Genomic DNA, 12428 nt, shown 5'->3' with positions numbered 1-12428 from the left:
CACCATCCTGCAGCCAGCAAACTCTTTCAGGTCCTGAGGCCTCTGGCAGAACTCTACCATGTAGTCCTGCAGCAACTCAGCCAGGCCGGGCAGGCTCCATCCCCTCTGGCGGGCAGTGACAGCACGGTAGCTTGGCCTGTGAGTCTGTCTGTCCATCCCCACCTACACGCTGCAGACGCTGCTAGAAGGCTGAGGCAGCTTCTCCTTCACCACAAATACACTTGCAGGAAGGAGGAGGCGGAGCCAGCCACACTGATTGAATGTGGCAGGTACACACTCCCCCTGTGACATGCATGCCCCGTTTACTCCTGTAAGTACCTTCGGAGGAGTGCTTTTTTTTTTTTACAGTTAGCTTTATGTGTAGTGTATCTGGATCTTGTAAAACCTAATGGCCAGGACTAAAATCTTGGTCGCCATCGCAATCTGGCGATCAGAATTTGTTGAGCCTGCAGTAATGGGCACATATTTCCATCTTCACAACTCATATTGTTAGTAATTTGCAGTACGGCTATAGTATCTTTAGTATAAGTTGTTAAAACTTGCACATATTTATCAAGAAAGAGCTCTATATATTCTGAAATATTTGCTGTTAAAGAATTAATTCCAGCAATAATCTGTCTTCCAAGCGGATCAATTAAATCAAAATATAGAGTTGAGTGGATTATTAACAGTCATAAATCCACTGCACTCGCCAGTTTTAGATTTGGGGTGCAAACCTGCACTCACCATTCCCAGGCCTGGGGTGCAAAGTGGCATGTGACCACATTGCTTATTTAAATAAAAACAGAAAACTCAGCACTCACCATCATAAAATCATTCATCATAGTACATAAATAATAGGGTTTTAGTTCATGGATACATTAATGCATTTAAGCCCACAGGACCCCATTTTACTGCAGGTCCTACAGTAACAGTCGTACATATGAAAACCTGATACTTGCTATCACAGAGTTTAAACCATACTTGCCGACAATCTGGCTGCTCCTTCCGGGAGGGAGCAGCCAGATCGGCAGAACAGGGGGCGTGGCCGGCAAAAGGGGGCGGTCCAAACGAGCTGAGGTCGGTTTGCGGGCGTGACAGGGGGCGGGGCCACGCGATTGCTACACAATGCAGGAAAAAAAGGCATTGCAAAGCAGGGGGCGGGGCCAAAATGACGCGAATCGCGTCAGTGGCCCCCCCGCTGCGGGGGTTTATCAGGTAATTCGGAGGGTGGGTCGGGGGATCGGCGGCAGGCGGGAGGCTTGCCTGCCTTTCCGGGGGGGCGGGAGCTGCACCCGTTTATCAGGAGGCTCCTGCCCGAATCGGGAGGGCAGGCAACCCTGGTTTAAACTGAAAACATGTTAACTGGTTTAAAGCTCACCTGCCAACTAACATGGCTTTTAAAAGGTGAGACAATCACCAAACATAGCTACTATCATTTTACCAGGAAGCAGCTGACACAAGTTAAAATAAATGAGCTTACACAGGGATGCATGAGAGCTGTGATCATAAAAATGTTAATTCAAAATAAATAATCATAAATCAACTGCACTCGCCAAGCCTAGATTTGGGGTGAAAACCTGCACTCACCGTTCCCATGCCTGGTATGGAAAGAGGCAGTTAACATGTCTTTAGTTTAAACTCTGTGATAGCAGTTACCATGTGTGGTGAGAGGGGTGGTTTCTCACCTGAATTGCCCACAGTCTGGTGGGATCAGCTCCCTCCAAGGGAGAGGAAAACAAAACCGGCACATTCTGCACCTGCAATAGAAGTTTGGAACTCCGGGTTTTCTGGGCTGCACAGCTCAAAGTGAAGATATGGAACTCTGGGTTTTTCAGGTCACCCAGAGCCAGCAGGAAGTCCATAGCACAGGAAGAGTTTAAAACTCTCATCTGTCTGTTGCTCATTGCCATGATGCTGACTTGCGGCCAGGATGTAGGACATAGTGTTGCAGTGCCAGGGAAAGGGCTATGTTGGGAGAGCATGGCCGATTGTGGCTGCAAGCCACTGCTGACTACTAAGCCCGAGGAGTGCTGGGACATTTGCTTTATTTGTTTATTTATGTTATGCTCACGTATGCTAAAGTACAGTGTCTACTGCCATTAAAGACACTGCTTTACAGAGTAACTGCCTGTCTGGAGTCCTCATTTCTACCGCGTGGTACACAGGTTTTCATAAGTATGACTGATAGTGTAGGATCTGCAGAGAAATGGGGTCCCGTAATGTGGACTGCAGGTTGAAATGCATTGATCAATCCATGAACTAAACCCCCATTATTTATGTACTATGGTGAGTGATTTTATGATGGTGAATGCTGAGTTTATTGTTTTTATGTATATGTACTGTATGTATGCCCAGGACTACTGTCTCCTGCAGTGCTGGCAGCGGCAGGAGCACAAGCAGCAACGGCCCTCCTCATTTAAGAGGGTAGGAGTCGCTGCTGTATATATCTCTCATTTATTTTCATTTTTTCAAAAGTAAATGACAGCTACATAATGTGGGCAAGGTACTGTACATTTAGGGAGATTGTTATGCCGGGTACACACTGGTGTGACCGGCAATCGTGACGATGTCCGGGAACTCCCTGGACAATGCATAATTATTGGTACACACTGTAGCGACTAATGAAGGACAAGACGATCACTCGTTCCAACCTTCATTAACATGAATAGAGGTGCATGCGATATCGTCAGGTTTGATATTCAGCACATTAAACCTGACAGCGTCACATGGGAGCGCCCATATTGTGCACACACACTGCACAATATGTCATTACGATTTGGCCAAATCATAACAAAATCACTTCAGTGTGTACCCACCTTCAGGGCCGTAGCTAGGGTAGTGCGGCCGGTGCCATCACACAGGGCACCACAGGTCAGGGGGCACGGTTTGGGCCTGTCAAATTTCTGTTTATTATCATTCTCACTTGTAGCTTCCTCTTATTTCATCCCCAGCATCTCCTGGCCTCCCCTATCTCTTCCCTGGCCCTTCCCCATGAGGCCATTCCCCTTTTTTGGGTGCATTATGTCCCTTTGAAAAATTAGGGGGCACCAATGCTATTTCTGGCACAGGGCACCAAAAAGTCTAGTTACGGCTCTGCCCACCTTTACTCTTCAGGGAGTCGGGAAGATTGCTACTATTTTAGGAAGTATAGCATTGTGTACGTGTACTAGCATGGTAATACCCTTTATATTGCAGTGACAGTAACTTTCCTTTGTCCATTTTTCAAGGTACAGATCTTGTACTAATAAGTGAAACCTAAATGGTTCCTCACCAGAGGCCAGAAGCTGGTCAGATGCATCAGAACCTGGGATGCTTCCTATGTAACAGCTCTAATGCTGAGGAAAATGCCCCGGCGCAGCCACTTCCACAACAGGTATGTTATTCTGGTCTCATAAAGGAAACAGATGGGAGTGGAAATTAACACATGGAGCCTGATGGAGAGTTGGGAGCATATGGGGCATATGTTGCTCCTGGACTATGTGCAAGGAAACGATGTGTATAATTAGCGGTATTCAGAGATATACACATCCTTTCTGTATGTATGTGCTTAGCTTACTACCAGTCATCATCATCAGTGTGCAGTTGCACCCACATTATACTGGGTGTAATAGGTACACCAGGATACAGACGTATAATGCTGCATAGCTGCTGTCCTGCCCACATGCCCTCACAATATACCTATGTGAGAGCGCCATTTTCAGCCCAGTTACATCTCTTCATTCAGCCATAAATGTGGTGAAATGCATACGCCTCTGCATCACTCATACTTGGTACGCTGAGTTTTTTTTGCCTGCAAAGTGTGAAAACAAACAGGATATGCTCCAACAAGCGTATGTTCCACTCAGACTCAGCATGAAGTCACACATGTACAGTGGGCAGGAAGCACGGGCCATTCCACTTACAGCAACAAAAAGCAAATAAAATATATCAAAATAATTAAGAAAATAAATATAAAATTAAAAAGTATGTTATTTTAAATTCTTTAATTAAGGAAAAAATACTTTATTTAAATGATAAAGCATTTTCCCTATAAGGATCCTCTCTATTAGCATCCTAAAACAACAATAGATATAGGAGGACAGCTACCTTTGCTTTGTATAGTAAAGCTTTCATCAGACAGACCCAGTGCAATCAATTACAGGCTTTAATATATAGGAAGAAGCTTCTACTTCAAATCTACATGGCAATCCAAGGTATAGCTGACATCTGATAAATATACTAGAAAGCAAAACCATGTATCACACTGCTCTGCAGGGGCTGGCTGGCAACTTTAAGCCTGGGAGACAATTTCAGAGCACTGGCCCATGGGCAGCACAGACCGTGAAATGGTTAGCATTACTGCCTTACAGCACTGAGGCTTGCGTGGGTTCCTCCTACACTCCAAATATATATTGGTAGGTTCATTGGCTCCCAACAAAAATTGACCCTAGTGTCTATGTGGGTGTGCATTTAATAGGGAGTATAGGTTGTAAGCTCCACTAGGACAGGGACTGATGTGTATGACTAAATATTCTCTAAAGCGCTGCGGAATATGTATGCGCTATATAAATAACTGGTAATAAATAAATAATATATAAGTAACAACCCATCCCTAAATGGAGATTGGGAGATCCCACGCACAGAAGGATCAGCACAATACACATACCAGCAGGTAAGCCTGCCGATATGTGAAAAACGATTAGCCACAAAAATGTGTTTAGTGTTTTTTTAGTAACATCTGCATGATTTCTGTCGCCATACAATAGATGTTTGCAGATACCATAGAGTAAAGTGATTTACATACATGCTTTCATACATACCGAAAGAGGAGGATTTGTCTTATGGCTCACTGGGAAGATTCTCGGGGGGCCGACGTGCCTGTGGGGCCTTCTGTCGGCCGGAAGACTTTTTTTTTATATAAGTGGCTCGGTCCCGGTACATGCTGTAACTGGGAAGTGGTCCTCATTGGTTAGGCTGTTCTCAGTGCTGGCACAATGCGGTAAATGCTGTCAGCATTGCTATGCTGCACCAGCGTTTTTTTGCTTGTACCTTTCTCTTTCACAGCCCACATATCTTTGCAGGGGATTGGACGTGGGGCTGCACACTACATACATCTGCCTAGTTGTAAAAAAGGTTTTAAACCAACAATTTCAAGTAGCTTCATATACAGTCAGGTGCATAAATATTGGGACATTGACAGAATTTTCATATTTTGGCCTCTATTCACCAACACAATGGATTTGAAATGAAACAAACAAGATGTGCTTTAACTGAAGACTTTCAGATTTAATTTGAGGGTAATTACATCCAAATCAGGTGAACGGTGTAGGAATTACAATGGTTTCTATATGTGCTTCCCACTTTTTAAGGGGCCAAAAGTAATGGGACTATCAACTCAAAAGCTATTTCATGGACAGGTGTGGGCTATTCCCTCGTTATTTCATTATCAATTAAGCAGGTAAAAGGTCTGGACTTGATTCTAGGTGTGACATTTGCATTTGGAATCAGTTGCTGTCGACTCTCAATATGAGATCCAAAGAGCTGTCACTATCAGTGAAGCAAGCCATCATTAGGCTGAAAAATCAAAACAAACCCATCAGAGAGATAGCAAAAACATTAGGTGTGGCCAAATCAACTGTTTGGAACATTCTTAAAAAGAAAGAACGCACCGGAGAGCTCAGCAACACCAAAAGACCCGGAAGACCACGGAAAACAACTGTGGTGGATGACAAAAGAATTATTTCCCTGGTGAAGGAAAACCCCATCACAACAGTTGGCCAAATCAAGAACACTCTCCAGGAGGTAGGTGTACATGTGTCAAAGTCAACAATCAAGAGAAGACTTCACAAGAGTGAATATAGAGGGTTCACTACAAGATGTAAACCATTGGTGAGCCACAAAAACAGGAAGACCAGATTAGAGTTTGCCAAACAACATCTAAAAAAGCCATTACAGTTCTGGAACAACATCCTATGGACAGATGAGACAAAGATCAACTTGTACCAGAGTGATGGGAAGAGTAGAGTATGGAGAAGGAAAGGAACTGCTCATGATCCAAAACATACTACCTCATCAGTGAAGCATGTAGGTGGTAGTGTCATGGCGTGGGCATGTATGGCTGCCAATGAAACTGGTTCCCTTCTATTTATTGATGATGTGACTGCTGACAAAAGCAGCAGAATGAATTCTGAAGTGTTTCGGGCAATATTATATGCTCATATTCAGTCAAATGCTTCAGAATTCATTGGACGGCGCTTCGCAGTGCAGATGGACAATGACCCGAAGCATACTGCAAAAGCAACCAAAGAGTTTTTTAAGGCTAAAAAGTGGAATGTTATGCAATGGCCAAGTCAATCCCCTGACCTGAATCCGATTGAGCATGCATTTCACTTGATGAAGACAAAACTGAAGGGAAAATGCCCCAAGAACAAGCAGGAACTGAAGACATTTGCAGTAGAGGCCTGGCAGAGCATCACCAGGGATGAAACCCAGCGTCTGGTGATGTCTATGCGTTCCAGACTTCAGGCTGTAATTGCCTGCATAGGATTTGCAACAAAGTATTAAAAAGTGAAAGTTAGATTTAGGATTGTTTAGTTTGTCCCATTACATTTGGCCCCTTAAAAAGTGGGAGGCACATATAGAAACCGTTGTAATTCCTACACCATTCACCTGATTTGGATTTAATTACCCTCAAATTTAATCTGAAAGTCTGTAGTTAAAGTACATCTTGTTTGATTAATTTCAAAGCCATTGTGGTGGTGAATAGAGGCCAAAATATGAAAATTCTGTCAATGTCCCAATATTTATGCACCTGACTGTAGTTAGAATTCACAGATTTTGAATGCAGGAGCAAATAGCATGTGTCTGACTGCAATGTGATTGGTTTGAATCCTCAGTATGACAGAGGATTGGGGCCAACTCGCATGTGTTTATACTAAAAAAAATTCACGATTTAAACTCTCATCCAGATGTTTTCCCATTTTGAAGATAAAACTCCACCAATGTGAGAGTTTACTGCTAAACTCTCACATTTTCTACACTCTCACCCTATTACATTTATTTCTCGGTGTCCAAATATAATGGAGCCATATAGATACGGAGGAGATGGAGCTGGGGAGACAGGAGATGGCGCTGGGGGAGAGCAGATGGAGCTGGGGACATAGGAGATTGTGCTGGGGGAGTAGATAGAGCTGGGGAGACAGGAGATGGCGCTGGGGGAGAGGAGATGGAGCTGGGACACAGGAAATGGCGCTGGAGGAGCAAGATGGAACTGGGAGAGGAGATGGTGCTAAGGACACAGGATATGGCGCTGGGGGAGTTGAGATGGAGCTGGGAGAGTGGAAATGTTGCTGGTGGAGAGGAGATGGAGCTAGGGACACAGGAGATGGTCATGGGGAGAGGAAATGGAGTTAGGGACACAGGGGATGGCACTGGGGAGAGCAGATGGAGCTGGGGACACAGGAGATGGAGCTGGGAGAGTGGAAATGGTGCTGGTGGAGAGGAGATGGAGCTAGGGACTCAGGTGATGGTCATGGGGAGAGGAAATGGAGTTAGGGACACAGGAGATGGCACTGGGGAGAGCAGATGGAGCTGGGAACACAGAAGATGGAGCTGGGAGAGTGGAAATGGTGCTGGTGGAGAGGAGATGGAGCTGGGGACTCAGGAGATGGTCATGGGGAGAGGAAATGGAGTTAGGGACACAGGAGATGGCACTGGGGAGAGCAGATGGAGCTGGGAACACAGGAGATGGTGCTGGTGGAGAGGAGTTGATGCTGGGGATACAGGAGATGGCACTGGGGACACAGAGTAGATGAAGCTGAAGAGACACATGGATAGCACTAGAGAAACATGTGGATGTTTCTAGAGAGACACAGGGTGGTGCTGGAGAGACACATTGATTTAGTGCTAGGTAGAAGCACAGAGGAGGGGGGCTGGTGTTGGCGACACACAGGGGGATGGTGCTGGAGAGACACAGGAAAGTAGTGCTAGAGAGAGACATTGGGAGGAAGGGGGGGAGGCTGATGCTGGAGACACACAGGTAGGGCCCCTGTAGGATTAGAAGTAAAGGCTGGTGGACAGTTATCTTCAGTAAGGCATCAATGCTAAACAAATCATATTACTTATACAAATGGTACCAAATTTGCAAATATATTTTATTAATATAAAATTGTTTAAACAGGGAAAGTCACATTTTGCCCTGCCCCAAAACCTCTGTTATTATGTATGATTTGGTTGAACCTATGTTGCATGATGATGACATTGGCTTTATTCTCACGTAAACAGGCAGCTTTCAGACCATGTGATTGATCTACATGAATACCGACGCAATACACTGCCTGTCCAGGGAGGATCAATTTCTTCAGAGGTTCCCCGTTGCAGAGAAATCATATAGGTAAGAAAAAACTAATTCACAAGGGATAAATAGGGATTGCAAAAAAACATAGAAGTGACAAGGGGCATATTTGCTAATTGTCAGGTTTTAGAACAAACAGTTATAATTTCTTATCGTCGCTATTCGGGACTATAAGAAACTATAGATTGCCTGGATGTATCATTAAAACACACACACAGTACAGGGGCTCTGAAAGGAGTCCATCCTTGCAATGTGTAAGAAGTGAAATGATTGCCAAAGCAATCTGACCACACATGTGCATCAGCCATTGCTGGGGAGGGTTCTGGAGGAACCTTCTGGTAATTTTTGCTGAATGTAGCACATAGGCTACAGTGGCTAGCACCATCTTCAGATGGTGTTAGCTGCTGGGATCAAACTCCGGAATGCTTTGCAGCCCCCATAGAAATCATGTTTATATTTAGTGTAGGACTGGCTAGAAGTATAGCTTGAAGTAGCTAAAATCGTTATAAAAATGTATTTGGTGAGTGCAGAGCATCAGATGTCCCCCAGTTTTAATTTCTTCACTATTTTTGGTACAGCACAATACTTTCATGTGTTAGGTCCGCCTACCATTACTTGATGCTTTAGCCTTATCTATCACATCTCTCCTAAAAGCCAGATGTGTAACTACCAGCATTTTTTTCAACAGCAAAAGAAAATAGAATAAAACAAAATATATTACAATTCTAAACACTTACCTGGATTTCTTTTTTACTCTTTTTCTTTGCTTTTCTCTTCTCTTCTTTCCTAGCTTCTGCTCTTCCCCTGCTTGTTTTTCTGTTCCAGAGTGCTTCCATGGCTGACTTCCCATTTCCCTTCCTGTATGGGAGTCTCCTACTGATGACAGAGGGGACCATATAGGGTTATAGTCTCATATTAGTCAGTCTAATATATTAATTAATATGAATAAATATGGGAGCCTACTAGGATTGAGGCTCTCTTTTATTATATTTTTATTGATTTATCTGGGTGTGGGGGCACTTGAAGTCTGAGGGGTGTCCTGGGTGACACAGCCGCTAGCTGCAGTATATCCGTGTCACTAATATGGTCACATTGCTGGCCCTGCTTGTTGTGTCTCAGGCTGTCATCTGTGACTCATGGAGCAAAGCCACAGCTACACACAAGCAGTCTCCCCTGTAATACGGATGCCTATTGGTGGCAACATCACAACCTGTTCTGTTACTACAGTAACGTTTGACCTACAGTGCTTCTGTCACCCTGTAAGACATAAAGTAACAGAAAGATGTAGTAGGATCCAACAGATGGATCACGGCCACATCAACCATTGGATCACCAGGACGCTTACTGCAGAACAGGCAGCAAAGGACTCTAGGTTATGGTGCTGACTGGGGGACCATGTGCCCCCTGACCCAGCCCACCCCTGCTGCTGTGTAACCTGCAAAAGTAATATTTTAGTATTTTATGGCAATTTTATTTTGAAACAAAGGGACCTAAATTGAAATAGCTTTCTCATCACTAGTAGTAATATATCAGTTGTACTGAGTAATATTACAACTAGCTAAGCTAAGACCATGTTATCCCTGCTTTATAAAAGGTATATAGAGAGACCATGAGAATGGATATGCAAATTGTAAGACACAGTGTAGGACAATGAGGAAAGTGACAGATTGTATCCCAGTAGAAATAATAGTATGTATGAGAAGTGACACGTTCATGTCTGAGGACTATTTTCAGTATTCAGCTGTAAATAAATAACATTATTTGTACTGACACCTGTGTGTTCTGTGTTTATCTTTTCAATAACTATTTGGTATTGTTATAAACTGTGTGTCCATGTGATAGGGAATACAGATTGTAAGCTCCTCTGGGGCAGGGACTAATGTCAGTAACTGAAATGTTCTCTGGGAAGCACTGTCTAATATGTGTGCACTACATAGATAACTGGTAATAAATATATAAATACAAAATTATTTAAAAAAAAATAAAATAGGTGACAAATATAACTGAATATATTTCTTAATATAGATACATTTTAATCTGATCAATCCAAATTGATAAAATGACTCCCACCCCATAATTTAGGAAACCCCTATTTAAGCCAGCGATAATTGAACACATGCCTATTGATGACATGCACATAGGCTCGCCCAGCATACACCATGTATGTAGCACAGGGATATGGGCAGGTAACTGCCACTGATGGCACATGCCACTTTTGAAAGCTGCAGCTGGCGTCAGGGCAGTTTACTTTCAAACCACTGGTGGAAGAGCGACCGTTGGAAGCCAGGGATGAAGAAGGCCACCATGGAGAGGAGCATCGGTTCCAGCAAGAAGGGGAAGAAGAGGTGCAGGAAGATATCATCAAGCTCAGAGGAGTTAAGCAACAACGGACGTGACATGAAGTGGAGCATCTTTTCCATCTCCGATGAGGAAGAAGAGGTGAAGGTCTCCATCAAGAAGGGGAGGAAGAGATGGAGGAAGCCATCATCCAGCTCAGAGGAACAGAACAAGACTGGACATAACAGGAAGAGGAGGATCCTATCTGACTCCTCTGATGCGGAAGAGGTTATAGTCTCCATCAAGAAGGAGAGGAAGAGATGGAGGAAGCTATCATCCAGCTCAGAGAAGAGCAAGAGGAGGAATATTTCCAACCCCTCTGATGAAGAGCAGGAGGTCTCCATCAAGAGACAGAAGAGATGCAGGTACTTGTCATCTTGCCCAGAGGAGAAGATCGGAGATGAGGAGAAGAAGAAGAGCAAAGAACATAATGTAGATGCAGAGAGACAGGGTAAGGGAAACTCACATATACAAACTGTTTTCATACAAACACTGTGAAAGTATTTTGGTAGGCTGTGCTATTGTAGACAACTGCTAAGGCCTCTATATCTAATTACTAATATTTGAAAATACATTTACATGTATTTATTTACATCATGCTTAGGGCCTTTTTTCAAAGATTTTTTTTCCGCCCAAAATTTGCGCGGACGTTTTTTGCCAAAGTGCGCAATTTATGATTTTTTTTCCGGTAATTTATCATTAGGGGTGGTGTCCAAAGGGTATTGAAAGCAATCCCCACATTTTTAGCCAAAAATAAGGATTTTGCATTTTTTTCTCCTGGTCTGGGATGGAGAAAACTTCTCTCCAGATTTTTTTCGTCTGTTGCTGTTTTCTTCTGTTTTTTTGGCAAAAATGTCGCCTTTTTTTTTCAAAAACGTCCATTTTCACCATTAATTGAATACGACCCTAAGTTTCTTGCATCAAAATCTAATTTAGTGGTGCCTTATTAGTAATCCAAGAATGCTTATAAATGAAAACATTTGTATTTATTAGTAATAAGGGGTTGCGTTATATCTAGGCTAAAATATTGTGCCCCATGTACTACAACCAAACTTCCACTTATTGTGGGGAATTGTAACAAACCTTGGAGAAAGATAAAGTACCCACTAATCAGCTCCTAACTGTTATTATTCAAACACAGCCTGTAAAGTGACAGTTGGGAACTGATTGGTTGGTATTTTACCTCCGTCCACTTTATCTCTCTCCAAGGCTTAGTATATATACTCCTCAGCCTGTAAAGTGACAGTTAGAAGTTCATAGGTTAGTACTTTGTCTCTCCAAGGTTTGATACATCTCCCCCAAGAGTATCGGTAATGTGTAAAGCACCATTTACACCACATGTATTACTGTGCACTTTGTCTTTGCCGTGAAGCTGCTCTTTTGCATCAGAGACATTATTGCTGCTTTAAATCTAAAAGCTAAATCAATTTCTGTAAATCAAGTTTAATATTAACATTACTGTCCAGTCGTTGAGTAGTAATTATTGCTATTGTAATTGTGATGATCACTATCTGTGAGTATGAAACCCATACACATATTTACATAGATGTTTGTAAAATACAGGATACAGAGGCGCCACCTTAATCATTATTGTGTTCACCTGCAAGGCAGACATCTGATGTCTGATGATCAGATGATCAAGCATCTGATCTCATTTTGCTATCCCTATAACATGTGGCCCATTACATCTGGGGAATTAAAAGAATTACACTGTACTTTAGGGTCAAAAAATGATTTGTGCAGCTCCGTTCCAATTTCCTGCCATACCAATCATGTC

The 12428-nt window shown here is 43.1% G+C and overlaps 1 protein-coding gene and 1 long non-coding RNA gene across 2 annotated transcripts in view; both read left to right on the top strand.

Moving 5' to 3' along the window:
- The first annotated feature begins 3216 nt into the window (after positions 1–3216).
- On the top strand, positions 3217–9162 carry LOC148537733 (uncharacterized). Its single transcript, XR_015873340.1, has 3 exons — positions 3217–3355; positions 8245–8353; positions 9105–9162. It is a non-coding gene; the product is annotated as an uncharacterized LOC148537733 (long non-coding RNA).
- Positions 9163–10513: 1351 nt separating this feature from the next.
- Positions 10514–12428, top strand: part of LOC148537732 (protein kinase C delta type-like) — a 65514-nt gene continuing 63599 nt past the window's right edge. Inside the window, exon 1 of the mRNA XM_088460392.1 lies at positions 10514–11102. Coding sequence (XP_088316518.1) covers positions 10514–11102 — 589 coding nt within the window. The remainder of the gene's footprint in view (positions 11103–12428) is intronic.

This window comes from Taudactylus pleione, unplaced genomic scaffold, assembly GCF_031769625.1.
Source record: "Taudactylus pleione unplaced genomic scaffold, aTauple2 ptg000044l, whole genome shotgun sequence".
Taxonomy (NCBI): Eukaryota; Metazoa; Chordata; class Amphibia; order Anura; family Myobatrachidae; genus Taudactylus; species Taudactylus pleione.
This window is presented reverse-complemented; position numbering and strand designations above follow the sequence as displayed.